The 18,690-nt window shown below is 32.7% G+C and overlaps 1 protein-coding gene across 1 annotated transcript in view; it reads right to left on the reverse strand.

Moving 5' to 3' along the window:
- The window catches only part of ULK4 (unc-51 like kinase 4), a 212,171-nt gene that overhangs the window by 174,835 nt on the left and 18,646 nt on the right, over positions 1-18,690 (reverse strand). Inside the window, exons 14-18 of the mRNA XM_039715236.1 lie at positions 18,547-18,607; positions 16,503-16,684; positions 14,969-15,015; positions 14,060-14,138; positions 2,055-2,162 (exon numbers count right to left, since the gene is read on the reverse strand). Coding sequence (XP_039571170.1) covers positions 2,055-2,162; positions 14,060-14,138; positions 14,969-15,015; positions 16,503-16,684; positions 18,547-18,607 — 477 coding nt within the window. The remainder of the gene's footprint in view (positions 1-2,054; positions 2,163-14,059; positions 14,139-14,968; positions 15,016-16,502; positions 16,685-18,546; positions 18,608-18,690) is intronic.

Raw genomic sequence — 18,690 nt, forward strand, 5'->3', positions numbered from 1 at the left:
AATCATCCTCCATCTAAACAGCTGAATTTGATTTGAAATATTTGATAATTTATTATTTACCAAATGTTAACATGAAAAAGAAATAAACTTTACCATTATTTCATATAAAAATTGTGGCTGGACCTAGAAACACTTCACAAAACCCCAGAGGGAATAAATTAATAAATAAAATCAGACATGCCCTCAAAAATTTACAGCTTAAATGAAAATACTTAGCACTTTGATAAAACAATCAAACACGCCAGAGAAAGCACAAAATGCATGGAAACTAAAAAAAAACCAAGCGTATAGTCCTTAATTAATTAGAGGCAGTTATGATTTATTTTTCTTTATTAGTTAAGTCATAAGGCTTTGCTGTTTAAAGATATAAGTTGGCAATAAACTTTTTGTTTCCACTTATTATACTACCCCTGACTTGCTATATGATCTTGGCAAGGTCATTCAGCACTACTGTTTAACAGTTTAATGAGCTACAAAATGCCTACAACGCTACAGTATTCTGAAGTTAAATATGTATAGAAAAGTGCTTTTCTTAAAACCAATTGTATGGTTAGTATTTCCAAGCATACAAATCACACTGATATTTTTGAAATTTTACCAAGACATGGTGTCTTGAGCTCATATGTGTCCAAATATTTGTTCCTATACTCTTATTAATTTCTTAGCTATAACATAATGCAACCCATTAATATTTGTGTGTTTGTGTGTATGTATGACCAACCTTGAAACATGACAGACTTGTCACTCATATGCAAGCTGTAATGCTTCAAACATTATAAAATTCATACACAGACTGAAAAATTTGTCAGGTCACATTTTCAGATGGAAAAACCTGTGCAAATCATTCTGGTGTTATACAACCAGTGTTAACAGAATTGTTCAAGCTATCAGAGTTTAATTTCAAAATAAAATCAAGCCATGCAAAACATTCCTGCCAAATGCAATTTTCAAGTTGGAATTTTAAGTTCATTTGTTTGATGATAGCAAGTAGAAATCTTTCCTCCTGAGGAAACCGAGCAAGTATTAAAACATATAAACTGTGACTGTGGATGCCTTTTTCAGAACATAATTTCACATTATAAGTTCTGTGAGAATGTATTTGACAAATACTTTGGCAATTGTCCAACAAAAATAGGACAATGCTTGTTATTCTACAAAAACCAAGGCAACTACTACATCTTGTGGAACATGCAAATGAGCTAGAAGATAAAGAAAATAAAACCTGGAAATTCAGTAGAAAGCCATAACTAAAGCCAAAGTAACAATTCATTTGCCACTTTTGCTCCATTACCAACTGCCTTGTTAAACAAACATGTCAGCATTCAGAGCTATTAGATGATGCAGATAATACAAAGGCTTCAGAGAAGCCAAGGTTATACTTCTTCTTGAAGACATTTTGTTTCTGTTAAGTAAAAGAGTATTTTATTCTTAGAATAAGGAAACACATATGTGATGGTTTAAGGGATCTGTCAACTCCAATTCTTAACATTGACAGTATTTCTTTTCTGCAAAAAACCTCTGATTACTTTTAATGCAAATCTACTACTTCTAGACTGAAGATTTAAATCAGTTTTAACCAGGAATAAACACAAGCCCATTTGAAATTAGTCAGGATAATTTCATTTCCTTTTCCACTGTGCTGTGAATCCAACCATGCTACAATAAGATTTATTATGGACTAGGCATATACATACAATAATATATTAATTTATTGATATTATAGACTGTCCTCATACATCCTATTTAATCATCATCTCTAGCGTAGATGTTTGAACCCTTAGATCTGCGACTTGGAGGCCAGCAATGTTTATTGTGGTTGATTAAATCCTTTTATGAAATTAAAATTCTACATTTGAAAAATGCTGATTAATTAATCTCCGAAGAAGTAAATTATTGGATTAGCATGTTTCTTACAGTAGAGTAAGTGTTAGAGAAGACATGATAAGAAATTGTTGACTGTACAAATAACTAAGTAATTTGATTTTTTTGGTCTAGTTTTCCATGGGAATTTTTTTCACATTTGCCAAATTTGTAAGGATCACTTGCAGTCTTACCTTGCTGGCTATGAGATAAAGCAGCTCCCCAAGTGCTGGTAGAAAGCATTGCTTCAATTTGCTGTTTCTGAAGTTCTCTCTGATTAGCTCGGTTAAAAGTGTAATTGCCTAAAATAAAAAAAAAAATCAATCAATAGATCAACTCATGTATTTTGTCAAGCAAAATGTACTGCTAAAGGTAAAAAGCTTTATCTCAAATGCCATCTTACTGATGCACTCCTCACTTATGCTGAAGAGACATTTGCAAGGGATTTAGTAAGCATTGAAGGAAAGAAAAAATAATTATTCCAAAATTATATATGCAATATGGAGAAAAATGCAATAAGGAATTAGTCAAGGTGACAAATTATCAGCTATCTCTTCTTTCATTTCCCTCAGGACAATAGAAATAGATCTGCCAGCAAAAGAAAAGCCTACTTGCAGTTCCTGTGTTTCTGTCAGAAGATCTGGGAGTTCTCACCACTAGGTTACAAAAAGAACAAACAACAAGAAACCTCTAATGATGTCTTCTTTTGTGTAGATATCATATCAAAGGATAAGAACTATTTAAGATTTGTCTACTGATCTCTAAGTTTACAGGTGACTTACTGTGTAAGAACTGGACATGTAATTGTAGTTTTTTGTATTTCATGCACTTCTGTATGCAAAGCATTTATACATATGCACATGTGTGTGCATAGATAGATAGATAGATAGATAGATAGATATGTTATTTATAAAAATGAGATGGAAGGAAATTAGAAAATTTGATTCATCTTGTGCAGGTGACCTAGTAAGAAATCACTTTTCCATGCAAAAGTATTTGGCAGCAAAGCACTTTTTCTTCTTTGGAGCACCAAGGAGTTTTTATCCTTAACTTCCCTTGTTTTACTTCACCTTCTGACCTTAGCAGCTTGATAACTCCAATCTATGTACAGCAAAATCATATCAAAACTGGATATGCAGTCTTCAAATCAAAGCAAAAAATCTACTAAACAAACTTTGACCTTCTCCCCATTTTTTAAAAGTAGTGCTCTGCTCATTAACTGGTTTTTTAAACTGTTTTCAGAGCATTTCTACAAATTTTATTCAGGAACTTTAATTAGCCTGCCATTCCAGAGAGAGCTTTACTTTCATATTTAAGAAACAAATGTATCAGTAGGTTTCAAATATGCTAAATATGTCATCATGAGAAAGCAGTAGTCAAGTTGATTCAAGTGCAACTCTGCACTAAATGATGAACACATAATGTTCACCTTTATTATATTTTCTTTCTACAGCTATACAGAATTATTCTTGCTCTTGTGATGAAATATATTTTGAGAACTTCTTTGACTGTGGAATCAATACCATTAATAGTACCGTGTCACTATTATGTCACTGTGGCATTAACAGAGATTACACATACCCAGTTAACATCCCTCAACTTCACCTCTTTAGACTGAGGGTGAACCCACCATGAGATAGTATTTAACTACACAAAATTGATGAACTATATGATAACACAAGCTGCTGACAATATTTCCAGCTAGGGACTAGCTAGGCACATCAAACCATCATGACACCTAACTTACACTTGTTTGCAGTCAGAACTTGAAGAAAGTACAAATCAATTTGTACATCTGCTGTACAGGATCAGGGCAGTCTGCACAAAATTACCAGTTTTAATGACAAATCTCAACCAGCAGACAACCCTGTATCAATACTAATATTGGTTTGCACCTACAATATTAGTTTTCTCAAAGCCTGGTTAATATATTGAGAAATTTTGATGACACATTATCTAAATACATTTATGTGTGCAGTCCTGCAATTCTCTAAATCCTACATTCTATTACATAGAACTATGAATTAACCTTTGTGTGTAGTAAATTATATATTTACTATATTCACAAGTTCTGTTTGGCTGCCTTACCGCTCAATTGAAGTTTAACAAAACAGTCATTAACATTAAATATACTGGGTAGATTATCCATCTTCTGTTTTGGGGTTTTTTTGTTTGTTTGTAATTAAAATTAAGAATTTAAGATTTAAAATGAATGAAGATTAAATCCAAGAACAATATTTCATATTGGTGAACAGAAATTATTGTTTCTAACTCTCCTCCAAGATTCTACGACAAGTTATTTTTATTCTGAAGATATTCTAGTTATTATTTTTATTCTAAAGTGATAAGAAAAGGAAGTAATCATAATCCAATTCCTTCTCTTTCCTCAAAAATGAATGAAAAAAGAGGTAAAACTGAGTTAACAAAATTCAAATTAAAAAGTAATTTTCCTTGTTGTGCACTAAAAAAAACTTGCCAAAAATCTAGTCAACACTGCAATAAATTCAAGTTTTATTTGAAAAAAAAACTTTTATTAAACAAGAGTGAAGATATGTCTGAAGAAATCTGAGCTGTTAGTGACTGACTTGTGCTAAAATTGTTACATCTTTGTAAAAGAGAAACGGAAGTAGCATGAAATTCTACAGTACTTATCTTCATATATTACAATAAATTTCTCCATTAAGGGTTAATTTTGGTAACTGTAATAAGATCCATAAGAAGAACTAAGTACTATGGCAGAAGGCACTGAACATGAAATAGTCACCACACATTAAAGATGACACTCATAATCTCTTATATACGAGACTTTATTTACCACATTCAGACAATGGCCTCATTTTCTCTAGAGAGCACACAGAGTACAGAATTGCCCTGTGATTTCCCTCCTTTCACTGAACACAATTAAATAATCAAATATTTTACAAGTGCAGGAAATGGGGTTCACTGACTATGTCACATACTGAACTAGCAGAGTGCCTGTGCCAATAACTTATTTAAGATCTTCTTGTGTCCTCTGCAATGGAAACTATGGAACAGGAACCTGTGATGTATTGTCTGTATTATAAGCACATTTATATGGAAATAAAAATATTTTTATAAAATAAATTTAATGTTATATAATATAACGTGTTCATAATTTCACAAACACATTTTAAATGACCTAAAACAAGGAAGACAAAACTGTTTCCTGCTCTTGACAAGACACTTCTAATCTTGACAAGACTGATTTGCACAAGATTTAAATTATTCTTTCATCCTTTCATAACAAAAAATATAAGACTTGAAAAAAAAATCTGCTTGGACACTTGGATTCAATATTAAAGGGTGGTATAAATTTTAGGTAAAGAAAGCAACAAAGTTTATGTGGGAAAATGCACAACAGAAAAATCAGATTTAACTATGGACTGACAAAGTCTCCTTCTTACCTAGAGTACATTGTTTTTCTTTTCAACCTGCCTATATTTTCCCTTTCATAGAAATAAATAGTAATGAACTGCAAGTCCTACACTGTCTATTAAAAGCATCTTAAATTTAATAAATTACCTACACCTTTCACCCTAGCTGTCAAACTGAGCAGATATAGTATAGTCATAAAAAGAAAAGAAAGAAGAAAATGTCATATCTGGACAGTCGTTGACTTAATTTACAACAATAGTGTGTAGAATTAATCTATTACCTGTGGCAGATTCTCAATCTATTTCAAGCTGTATCCAGAAGTTTCCCTGCTGTTTCAAGTGTCCAGAAGTGAAAATTACAGCATATTCAAAAAAGGTGTTTTATACCTTAAGTAGTAGAATGGCAATGCACATATTTCCAACATTACTACATCTTTGATCTATTAATATGATTGTCTGCAAGTATTAGTGGAAGTTAAAATATCTTTGTAATTCTGCAAAACCCTTACAGTGATAAAAGCTATCTATGTCTCAAGCATAATGGAAATTATATTTTAGTTCATTTTCTTGCGAGTACGCATCATGTAATGTGGTCAAATAATGGCAAAGCAATCTGACTTTCCTCTGAGAAAAGCACTCTTGCTAGGTTGAGAAAGCATGCCATGGTTTTAGTGCCACTAACCAGAAAAGAATCTAGGGTAATATTCAAGTACTCATCTTTAAAAGGATATAGGACAAAAAAAAACCTACCAGCTTTCTCTGAACTCAAACTGGGTCATGAAGTAAGGAGGACTGAAGAGAAATCTGACTACCAGACTATGGATGTGGTATTAATGCTGTCCAGAATGTAGGGAGAAAAACAACAACAACAACATATTGCAACTCCTCTAGAACTCCTCTAGGAAAAAATATAACATGGAGGTGTAATGTTTTTCCAGGTGGATACAATGCAAAATTGACTCATTATGAAAACTCATAACTTTTCAATTTTTCTGCAACTGGTGGAGGAAGAGGTCTTAGTAGATGAATAGTCAAACCAGACATCATGAATTCAAAAGGAGATTCAAGATGCTTTGGAACCAATTCAAGCTCCCAAAGGAATAAAATCAGAAACAAATATAAGCAATAAAATTATAACTCAGGTATGTTTACCAACAAATCAAAAGCGGATGTAAAAGTACTTTTAACAATTTTGGAGTTTTGCTTGTGTGCTGTGGTTTATTTTTAAGGACAAAAAATGTTATTAGTTCTCCCAATCTGTCATGACAGTCATATGATCACATGAGTTCAGTCGCAGATGTTCATGAATACATCTGATTTCTACCCCAGCTCTTATGTTTGAAGCATTTTAATCACAAGAAGGACCAGGTAAAAATGCTTGCCTCTAACAGCAAAGAGACTCTGTTCTCAGTTTTGTGAAAGTCAAGCAAAGAAAAAGATCGCTTAGGAGCCTAAAAAGCAAAGATTTCTCCCTTCAAAACTCAAGTCAGTGGCAACCAGCTGAAGCTGGTTTACATCTAAAAATGCAAACTCAAACTGGAAATCAGTTGCCACAGAATAAGGGTTGGCAGGACCATCCAAGGAACTGGTATTTTCCGTTTTTTGGTTTTTTTTTTTCTCTCCTCTTTCTCGCTTTTACTCTATTCATAAATTGATTTGAAGTTACTCTAAATCGTCTTCTTCCAAGCAGCAGGCCTTTTATCCACTTTTTAGAAACCCTGCTGATAACATTCAAAGACCAATGCCCACTAATAAAATATACCCGTAGAATATTTTAGATTTATTATTTCTACATATATCTCATATGTATAATTGATTATTTCTACAATATCTCATATTTAAGAAAAAATTATAGGGGATTTTCCACAAATTTTCTTTGAAATTAGCTCCCTTTGAGTACTGCAAGTTATTTCATTCTGCTCAGTGAAGATGCAAACTGGACAAAACAACAATTCTTCCCTAAAGAACTCTTTTTTAAATGTGTTTCATACTAAAATAACTTTTTCCCCCCAGATGATAGCTAAAAGGTCTGGTACATAGAAGAAAAGCTAGGACTACAACTAATATACAAGTGATCTTGCCTAACGCTGAGCCTGGTTTGAGTGTCTTTTAGTGCAGTAATCAGAAGGGAGCAGGAAATTAGGCTTTTCATCTACCACCATTGTGCAATCTCTATCACAAAAACATGCTGTAGCCTAAAAGTGTCAATCAAGCAAGTGCTTTAGAGGAAAAGGCTGGATTATTCTCTTCAGTTCCTAGCCTATGATATGATCAATTCACAAGTGCAAGACAAATGGAGGTGGAAGAAGTGCTCTCTTTCAGGTTAGCTCTTTAAGGTATGCACATTGTTTTAAGAACTAAACAGTTCAGTGTGCAAATTGTACAACAACTTCCATAGACACAAAGTTGCTTGATGTAAAAGAAAATTAAAGTACCAAAAATATACTAAAACCAAATTCTCAGCTATGTCAAAATCAAATTAAAAAAAAAAGAACTTACAGCATGCCACAAAGAATTGCAATATTATATGATGTGACTTTGCAAACATTAACAATATCAGAGTAATGTCAGGAAATATTTAAGGCCTTACACAGATATGTGTCTTCTGAAGCTAATAGAAAAAATAATATGTTTTATGTCAAGAAGCTTAGGCACAAATTTTTTTCCATGTGGTCTCTCTTGCTCATGAACAGAATGACAACTGCACATTTCTTCTTCTGTTTGTATTTGGTGCTTCTGGTGACACTGTAGCAATGTAAGGAAAGCAAATATTTCACATCTTCCACAGGAAAAAAAAAAAATGTTCCTGCTAAGTTATTTTAACTACAGAAACTCGATTCCATCTAGTTCATCCAGCCTTTCACACCCCAAACGCATCTCCAGTGTGTATGACAAATATGACATATATACATATCACTTCCAGACACAAACATTTATCTCCTGAAGGAAAGGATCCTTGAGGCACAGATCATCATCCCAAAAATAACAGAATTGTACAAAAAATTAAAAACAACACAGCAGTTTTACTATCATAAGAACTAAATTGAAAATAACTGTAAACGTAACTACTGGTACAGCACTGATATAATTTTAATGGAAAAATGTACTATTTCACCCATCAAAGAAAATTGTGTAAATTTAATGGACTATGAAAACAGTGTCAATTAAATACCTTTAGAATGGTAGAGTCCTTGCTTCAGTCAGGCAATTAGTTTAAGAAAATTGCAAAAAGTGATTTAATCTCTTTAGAATGGTAGAGTCCTTGGTCCTTGCTTCAGTCAGGCAATTAGTTTAAGAAAATTGCAAAAAGTTATTTAATCCTGCAATCAGCAACGTATGTTTTCTCCTTCCTAGGTGAAAATTTCCTTGTTTTCTACTACTAGCCTGCTTTGGACTTCAAACATAAAGCAAGCCAAATTAATTGGATTGATAAAAATAATTTTTTGAGAGAGGAAAAAGAAGGATCTTCAGTTATGATAAAAGGTCTTAATATTTTCTCCAATAATCCAGAATTGCCCTGCTGATATATTCACTGTTAATTTAATTATATTTCAATTTTCTGTTTATTAATTCAGAAGGACTTTTCTCAAACACACCATGAGTTTCTATTAATTTACCTGAGAAATGTCAATTTTTCATTTGTTTTCCTGCCACATGCCCCAGGTAAGTATGCAAGTTATAATTCAATGAACCAGGTTGTTGAAAATAAACAGAATAAATTTATTATATAGGTTGAAAGTTTACTAGCAGTCACTCAAAAAACTTAAATGGAAACCCTCTCACTGTTACCAAAATATTAAGTGACAATCCTGATTATATCAGAAAGATAACTGTAAGGTTTTAAGCGAGTTACAAAATATGTGTGTATATGAACATGTGTAAATACTCACACACACACACTCTCCACAGATTCTATCTCCTGACTACAGATTTTTTAAATTCAGGTGGGTTTTGTTCAATGTTGTTTTTTTTTCCATGTAAGACATATCAGATCAAAGCAAGGAAAGGGCCCTTGGAGAAAACAAGGATACAGTAAAATTATAATAATTCTTATAAACTCATTTTACAATAAAACAACATTAAAACTAAATAGGTGTGGAATAAATGGCCAAATCAAACCATTTTTATTTGAAATCACTACAATATGAGCAGACATGACAGGCCTAGAAACAGGAGTTATCAGAGAGGTAAGCTAGGAAATCGACTTAAAATTGGCTTTCTGTAAGAATTTGACAACAAACTGTAGACCTTGAGCAATGTAGACACAATGACCAGGCTAGAGTATGTATAAGAGTTACAGGTCATAAAACTACACCTGTAATACAGCTGCTTTCCAGCTATGGAAAAAAACCACTAAATTGCACTTTAATAAAAAGGCAGAAATTAAAAGGCTCAAATTATATGGAGTTTCAGTTTGGATGAAAACAGAAATCTGGATATTTCACCACTTTGACAAAGGAATCAAAGCTCAGTATTATGGAGGTATTCTGATATGCTGTCATCCTTCATGGGCTATGTAATTCATTAATTTGGCCATGGAATACATTAAGCCAAAGGCTTTGCAAAGAAGCTCGCAGTGTGAAGGCTGCACAAGGTTCTCTGAACCCTTTAAATACTCAGTAGAGCAGTGACTCGAGATCTGTTAAAAAACAGGCACAACTGCCCAGGCCATAGGGTGCGATTGATATTCCCATTTAGCAAATTTGAGAAAGGTAAGGAAAAGATTTTGCCACCAAAAAGGCCAGACAGAGAACAACTCCAGGGTGGTGTCCTTCCAGACAGAGAAGGACACTGCTCCCTGACATGGAGGCAAACTGTTAAGCTGCTGTATCATCTCTTAGTAAAATAATAGACTGAGTCTGAAATGTCACATCAGAGTGGCTGCATCCTAGGTGGCAGAGAGCCCAGTATATTCACAGAAAGGGAAGGACAATAGCTTCTGTTAATAAATACACCAAATTAGATATACATCAAAATAAGAATTCCTAAATGTGGAAGAATTTTTTTCCTGTAAGATGAAGAAAAGAATCCTGGAAAGAATGGGGTTTTTTTCACTGAATTTTAATAACCAGTTTTAAAATCTAAATACAAAAATAAAACTTTAAAGTTCAGGTGTTTTCCTAAGATAACTAGCAATAAATAAGAGGAAATTATGTTTCAGATTTATAAAGGGCAATTCCATGGAGGAAAAAATTGTATTAAGTCAGGGAAAAATATATGACCTATTAAAATCATTTCTTGCACTTGCACAATAGAAGAAATTGCACATAAAATGTCTTCATCTGCAGTTATACAAGAGATCATTTCCCCTATTGTGTTCTAAGATCAGTGTCATTTTTTCTAATCAATGCAATATACTTCTTAAAAATGCTTAACTGGAAATAGATCAATAGATATAAATATTCATTTATTCTAATTCTTTCTAGTATGACCTAGATACTCGAATACATCAGCAGAATAAAGATAGTACATAGTTCCACGCTTCCCTAGTCTGTAAAACAGTCATTTACTTGCATTTTATTTTGTGTTTTAGTGACCTCTGCTGGTTATATTCAAAGGAAACTGTTGTTGCCTATTTGGTTGAAGAAAAAGAACTTAAAAATACAAAACATTAATTTTTCAAAGACAAATAAATTAAAGGCTTTTGCCATGCATTATGTGAAAATTTACTTTGGCCTGTAGAATGAGGCTGAGCCTTCTTTCTTTCCTAAAGTGTTTTCTGCCTCTTTAGGGATTAATGCTACTACTATTTATAAAACCATTTTAACAACAACAACAAAAATGTAATGGTACAGATTCAACCTCAAGGATAGAGGAACTATCCTTAAATAAATGTCTAAGTGGGTAGAAGGCAGTAGGGGGTAGAAATAAAGAGTTATCTTTTTAATATGCAAGGGCCAGCAGTGCCAACCTGCACGAGTCTCTACCAGGTCCTGCGCTGCTTTGAAAGTACAAAAGAAATCACAAGTAAGTGATGACTGTATAATGAGGTAACAAAAAAACTGCAAAGGGGCCATGACTGAGGGATAACAACTGGAAAGAAAGCTTGATATAAATAGCACAGTACACATATAGAGCAAAAATAATTCCAGAATCGCATATTCACAAGCTCTCAATTGCCTTTTCACTTTAGGAGCTGAAGGAGATCATTTCTATTTAACAGGTCAAAAAATCAAGCAGTTATCAAATCAAATTAGAAGGTACTAGGAATGGAAGAGGAAAGAAAACACAAAAAGCCATACCAAGAGACAGATCTCCTATATCTTCAGACTGTAAGATCTGGATCACAGAGTGTCATTTTAGATTGTGTTGTTCAGCTCAAGACACTTGATTCTAACATTTCCCAAATCACAACAGCCACCAATAAACTTTACCTGGAGCATCAGTTGGCTCATATGAGAGGATAAATTACAGCATTGTACTTAATGCTGTATATAATGGTGATAGAAAGGTTTGCTTTGTGGTGGGGTTTTTTTAAGGATCATACCATATAAAATAGCTGACAGTTAACAGGAATGTTCAACCAACCCACAGATTCCTCTGAAGGGAGCAGAGGGGAATACATCTCTAGATGAGAAATTCCTAAATTACTCCTTCCTATTTTTCCTAGAAATGAACTATTGAGTTTTGTGTACTGCCTACAGTTATTTGATTTTACATTATATATGCAAAAATAAATTTGAACACATGAAAATATTAGAATTCAATGGGTTTTTTTCCTCATTCTACTTTTGTGGAAACAATAAAATGGTTTTTTTTGTTCAGAGATATTACTTTGAGAGAAAAAAATTTGGAATGAATGTCATTAAATAAAGCACAGTAGATGCATTTTTAACTCAGACCTGTTAATTTTTTTTAAATTTCTTATTTTCTCAATGAATGTATATAAAAACTAATTTTAATTAACATAAGAATGGGGCCAGAAAGTTAAAATGAAAGCTAATTTTCCATTCTAGTCCTTCAGTTTAAATGTCACTGGTCTTGGACTTAACTTGGTTCCTGATGTATATGTATACACCTAAAAATGCTAAATTCCATTTGTGGATACTTGTATGTTCAAATAAAAAAGCACTGGAAACATTTTGAACAAAATAATATTACAGGTCAATGTATAACTGTGAGAGCAATTCTCAGGCCACAGAGAGCAGCAGGCACAACTTTCCCAGGCATTGTCCTGGGGAAGGCTATGAGAAGATCAGAAAAAAAAATGATAAAAGAATGATTCTTATCTTCACTTGCTGCACCTGTTGTTGTGAACATGTGTAATGTGTTATGGAGATTTACCAAAGGGTGGTTTCTTAATTGGCCAATGGTGATGGTGTTTAGATGGAAGGACCAACTGTGTCCACCTGTATCATGACTGTCTGGAAGGGCGATGGGTTTCTTAATAAGTATAGAATAATAAAGTGATTGATCAGCCTTCTGAGAATCATGGAGTCAATGCTAATTACTACCCAGATGGGGGCCTGTGGTGACATATAACTACTTCAATCTATTGCTTTTAAGTACAAAAGCTGACTCAGGTATGTGTTTTCTGATGGAAACTAGGAAGCTATGGAAATATGTTTAGCTGTTGTTATGTTTACTTATTGCTAAACATATTACTGCTAACCACCTGAATAAACACCTGAAGCTAAAAGCCATATGGACATCTCAAAATTACTTTTGAGTATTTTAACATTAAAATGTTAAATATCACAAGAAATCTGCTACATAAAAGAGCATACTTAAATTGTGACCTGGAATTCAATTGCTGTGAAACTGTCACTATTGAAAGACTTTTACCAAACTTCAGTGACTGTAATATAGGGATTTTTGCCCCACTTTGGAACTTCACAAAACAAACAGCAAACACTAGCTAACAATAATAATATTTTGAGTTCAGCTTTCACTACAGAATGGCAACATTAATGGCAACATAGCAAGATAATCACAATCATTTCTAATATTCATTAAAAAGAATATTAATGAATTAAACCAGCAAAAACTTCCTTAGCAGCATTTCCAAAAGAGTCAGGTATTAACCACTAATTGTATTTTTCTACACCAAATCTGCACAGCATGCAGGCATATTTACAGCTTGTGTTTAGCAGTTTGGGTCTTACATTCAAACACCCACTAAACTGAAGTTGTGGCTTCACCTCATGAAGAAATGATGTCACAGTCACACTTGAAACAGACATTAAATAGCACATTCTGTCAAGATTTTGCAATCTGTGTGCATGTGTCACATGCAAGAAAAGGACAGTAAGACACTTAATCTCACCAGTCTCCTGTTTAAGTCAACTACTGACCATGTAATATCAAACAAGAAATAAAAATGCTTTTCTTCTCCAAACAAAATTACTTCCCCTTCGTTACACACATTCTCCAAGAATTGTGAGAAACCTCAAATTAGTCCCATCTCAATAAATTCTTTTTTGAAAAAAAATCTCTAAGAATCAGTTGTACTATTTTATACTAATTACAATAATTACATTTCAGGATAACCAAATGTGTCAACAGTTTCTTCTTCCACATGCACAAAAGTATGACTGTGACTACTTGATTTTATGAAAAGGAGAGAAAAATGCTAGTTTTATCACTGGGTAGTGAAGTTTTATCATAGGTTAGTAAAGATTAGAACCACAACTGCATAGAATAAGCTTGTAAATTTATACATTTAATTAATTGATTATATTACACTTTACACATATGAGTTAAAAATAAAGCAGGGGTCAACACAAAAAACACTGTGAAAGCTTCTGATGTGAATAGTAAAAGCATTAAAAAACTCCCTGCTGGGAAAAAAAAAGGAAAGTTACCTCAGAAACAGGTACATTTTCTTCAAGTTCAGATGTGTGTAACGCCAGTAAACCAATCACTCGAGCAATGTTTGCACGTCTGTGTATCAAATAAATATTTTGTAGGTTCAGGAAATATATTTATAAAATACTACAAAAACAATCATATCTTGTTTAAAATCTACACAGGTTGCTAAGGGCAGAAAAATTTGACATCCTATTTACAGCTCATATTTTCTTCTTATTTCTGTTTTCTTTGTATCAACAAGTTATTTCAGTGTTTCAGGCCATTTTAGCAGTAAATATATGCATAAAGACATTTCTTTCCCTGGTTCTGAAATGCGAAGGTTCTTTAGTTTGTTAGGATTACTAATAGTCATGCTCATGTTCAGTATTTATATAATACAGAAAACCTCTATATTAGAGGTAGATAATTAGACTTCTCAGGATGGCTGACAAAACAGAAATTAAACCTCTATCAGCAAATCAGTTTTCAATGTTTCATTAACATGGAAAAAATTGGAATAATAAAATCAATGTTTATGAAATAAACAGCAGAGGGCACTATCACATTGAACTATTCCTGACAGGTATGGGGGAAAAAAGAGTTGTTATTATTATAGTTCTTTTACTCTGTTGTGGTATGGAGTTATTCTATTCAGTGATTTTAAGTAACTCTATTTGATACACTAAGTTCTATGTTATCTACATAAAATTTTAGAGATTTTCTATAATCTTTGGTGCTGTAGAATTAATACATTAATTCAATGCTGAAAAGGTTCAATTTTATATCATCATACACCCAGTCAGATACCACAGCAGTCTGACAGGCTAAAAAACTCCTCAAATAACCTTTTAACAAATATCTTTAGTAAAATTCGGTGACAAGTCTGTATTTGAACATATTAATTTAAAATAGTTGTTACTTACATATCCCAGTTGGCAGCTGTACGCAACTGCTGTATCAACATAGGAAACTATAGTTTAAAGAAGACAAATAAACATCAGTGAATTTCAATGATCTGATAGTTCCAAATGATAAACAAGAAATCAAAATATCAGTAATTTCATAAAAATGTATTTGGATAACATTTGCTAAGAGAATTATCACAGACAAATACTGCAGATATGGTGCAAACACTGATTAAAGAAATAAAAATGAAAAAGCCTGAATGGAAAAATATGAATATTTTTCTATATTTTTGCCTTAAACTAAACTATTAAACATATACCTGAATGTCAGATTTTTTTTTTTTTTAATTCTGAATAATACTATTTGGAGAAAAAAGGTCTGATTCTTTCACTTACAAACACAGAGATCATCATATAGTTATTTTAAAATAAATTATTTATTTTTTGTTATTTATTTAATTTTTATAATTATTTATTTTTAAACAAATTATTAACTATAAAACAAATATTAAATGATTTTGTGAGTCTGTACCAAAGTAGTTGGCAAATACCAGAATAATGAATGTTAACATATATAATCAGACATTTAAGAACCAAACTGCATAATTACTAACTAATTTCTAAAATGTTCTGTTAATTGACTATTCAGTTACTGGACAATTGCTCCCCTTGCTCCAAATGCTCCAGTGATAACAGAATACACCTTCCATGCTATAGCATAAGACCTACCACTGCTTCCAACCTAAATGCTCTTCATCCAGATTTCTGGTAGAGCAATTTTGCCTCTAGTATCTTATATCCAACAATAACATGTCTCAGTTTTTAACTTAGGTACCCTATTACAAATATAAGAGAGCAAAGTAGTTTACTTCCTATTAAAAAAAATGAAAAGTGCTCATCTTAGGGTAGCTTCTGTAATATCTTTATATAAGGATAAGGGGGAAATAAGTATGTTTCTCTTCTGCACATGTAAGACTGGAAGAAATATGTCAAATCACTATGGAGCATATTAGAAAAATTGTTTGTCTGGTAGAAAATGGTTTTTGAAACGTGAAACCCCAAAACAGATCCTTCAGAGAGCATGGTCACTCTATGATGGCCAGTTTACTTAAAATTTTACTGCCAGTTCTTTAGAGAGCTTTCTTGCTATTCTTTACAGACATATGACAAAATAAATTAATTTAATAATTCATACATGAACTCTTTACAGTATCCTCTGCCACTTAATGATTTACAAAGACTAACTTGTCATTATAAATTTTTTTACACTCTTTATAAAGGTTACTTTTTACTCCAACATTTTCCGCATTACAACAAAACTATATGTAAAAGTATGTGAAATCTAAGACAAAGAATTAGTTTTCCTCAGCTCTTTTGAAAAACCTAACATGTAATTTTTTGGGTTTTTTTAGGTTTTTTTTTACTTTAATCAACATCATATTTTTGTCAGTACACCACTGATTTTTTTTCAAATATAACTAAAAGCAGCTAATTTTTGATACAACGGCAAATATGTAAACCATGTTGATTACTTCAAAGCTTTATTACTTACAAGCTGAGAGCTAATTAGCCTGTTTGCAATCTCCTTGTGGACAACCAAAGTGCACAGATAGTACAGTAAATTCAGTTTAGAACGTGCTGCTCCTGTATTCTTCTCGATGGATTCAAGCAGGGAACACACTCTTTTCACAAAGTTATTCCAGTCCACATCTTTCATAGAGGACAACTTCTCAACTAACCATGAGAGGAAAACAAGTAGTTAAAGATAGTGGATGTTTAATAGGGCTTTAGCACACTGCTAAGTAAAATCACCATGAATAAGTAAGTTCCGAAGTTTGAATCTAATTATGATTTTAGGACTTAAAATACTAAATGTTAGAATTCATGTCTAAAGATAGCAGAAATCAAAAAGGAAGCAAGAAGAGAAATAAAGGATGAAAATTCAGCAACTAAAGCCTCAAAACATTTTTGAAAGAGTAAACCTGCTAAGTCCTTCATTTAAGGAAACATTTATTGGCATTATATTAAGGAAAGGTAGCAGTTGTCCTTCATCATTACTAATTCTTAATAAGTAAGTGCAGTTTCCTGTAAGTAAATTTGAGGCAAAACCTAGCGAAAATCAGTGAAATCTACTAACAATAAATAAACTGAAAACACATATAGTCACTCCTTCAGGTAGGTATCCACCAAGCTAAGCCTTAGCAAATGAGGACATGGATGACTTCTGAAAGAGCACAAAGAAACCAAGTCACATGAACAATGAAGATATACCCTATGGTTCAATTAATTGACCACTGCACAAGAATTGAGATTTTTTTCAGACTTCCTTATCAGTCTCAACAGTTAATTTCAATCTAGCAGTCACACATTCCCTCTGTTTTGGTAGTTATTTATTAATAACTTATCTGATATGCTCCAGTTTAGACTGTTTAAAAACATGTTTTCCAACTTTTAGCCCAATTTGCACCTCAGTAACACCTTCTAATGCAGGTAAATATACATTAGCAGAGGTGAAAACAGGTTTGGTTTTCAGGTATTAATTTAAATTTTTTCATATTGTCTTTAATCTTTACTGACAAGCAGTCAAATTCAGTATCTTCGAAAACAATCAGAAAGTTGCCCAGAAGAAAGCTACAATTCTGAAAGCATTACAACCATAAAAAATGACGAGTTAAACATCAGAACATCGTGTGATAACTACTTAAAGGTAATATGAAACATAATATTCCCCTTACACAGTGGAATCTGATCATTTTTCAATTACCAAATTAAAAGTATTTTTGGTTACAGTCTTGACTGGGAGATTGAGGGACGTTGTGTTCCTTTCCAAATATAAATTTTTTTCTACAAATTAACTCTTCAAAATACATACTCTATAGAAAGGAAAGATGAACTCTTATGCCTAGGAAGAGGTGCTATGTGAATTCTAGAAGGACTACATATCTGACTGATGTAACTCTTCAAGCACAGTTCAGTATTTTTCTTAAAAAGATTAGAGCAAATGTTCCAAGGGAACAATTGTTACAGTCATGACAATGAGCTGATTTTAGTTTTCAGAAATATTTCTAGACATTGAAAATTAACAACAGAAAGACAAACCTCAAACAACTTCACATTATCCTTTTGGACATAAGTGCCACAATATTTCATGATTAAAGGTGGGACTGGCAAGGCTGCCTAGAATTGTGGCTGATAAACACTGCACATTTTAAGATCTTGTTCTCACTTGCTCGCCTGCATTTGTCAAACTGTAATATATTTGGTTGAATATTTCAGTTTAAATCTCTCAGTTGAAGAAAGATACGCTGGTTTTCCTACACTAAACACTGATGACTGCCTCATGGCAAAAGTTTTGAGCATGGGCTTGTAACTCAAGAAAGCAGAAGAGAAAGGAATATCATTTAAGAGTTTGTACTTGCAAAGACTACTCAAAATTGGTCAAGCTAAAAACATTGTATACACAACAATACTTTCAGAATAATTAAGAGTTCTGAAACTGTGACCATGTATAATTTACATGGGCAGGCTACAGGTCTTGCAATAATGAGTTACAGCAGCACATGCAGAGCTTGTTAGAACCTTCAGCAGATCCATACCTGAATATGCTGGTATATGTAAAGTTTTCGGGTCAAATCTAACTGGTACTTGCTTCATTATCTGGAAAAAAACCCAAACATCTTACAACTAGTTTTAATCCATTCCTAGAAAATCTCTAAGTAGTTGAACGTGAGAATACAAAC

This window comes from Passer montanus, unplaced genomic scaffold, assembly GCF_014805655.1.
Source record: "Passer montanus isolate IOZ18808 unplaced genomic scaffold, ASM1480565v1 scaffold32, whole genome shotgun sequence".
In the NCBI taxonomy this organism is placed as follows: Eukaryota; Metazoa; Chordata; class Aves; order Passeriformes; family Passeridae; genus Passer; species Passer montanus.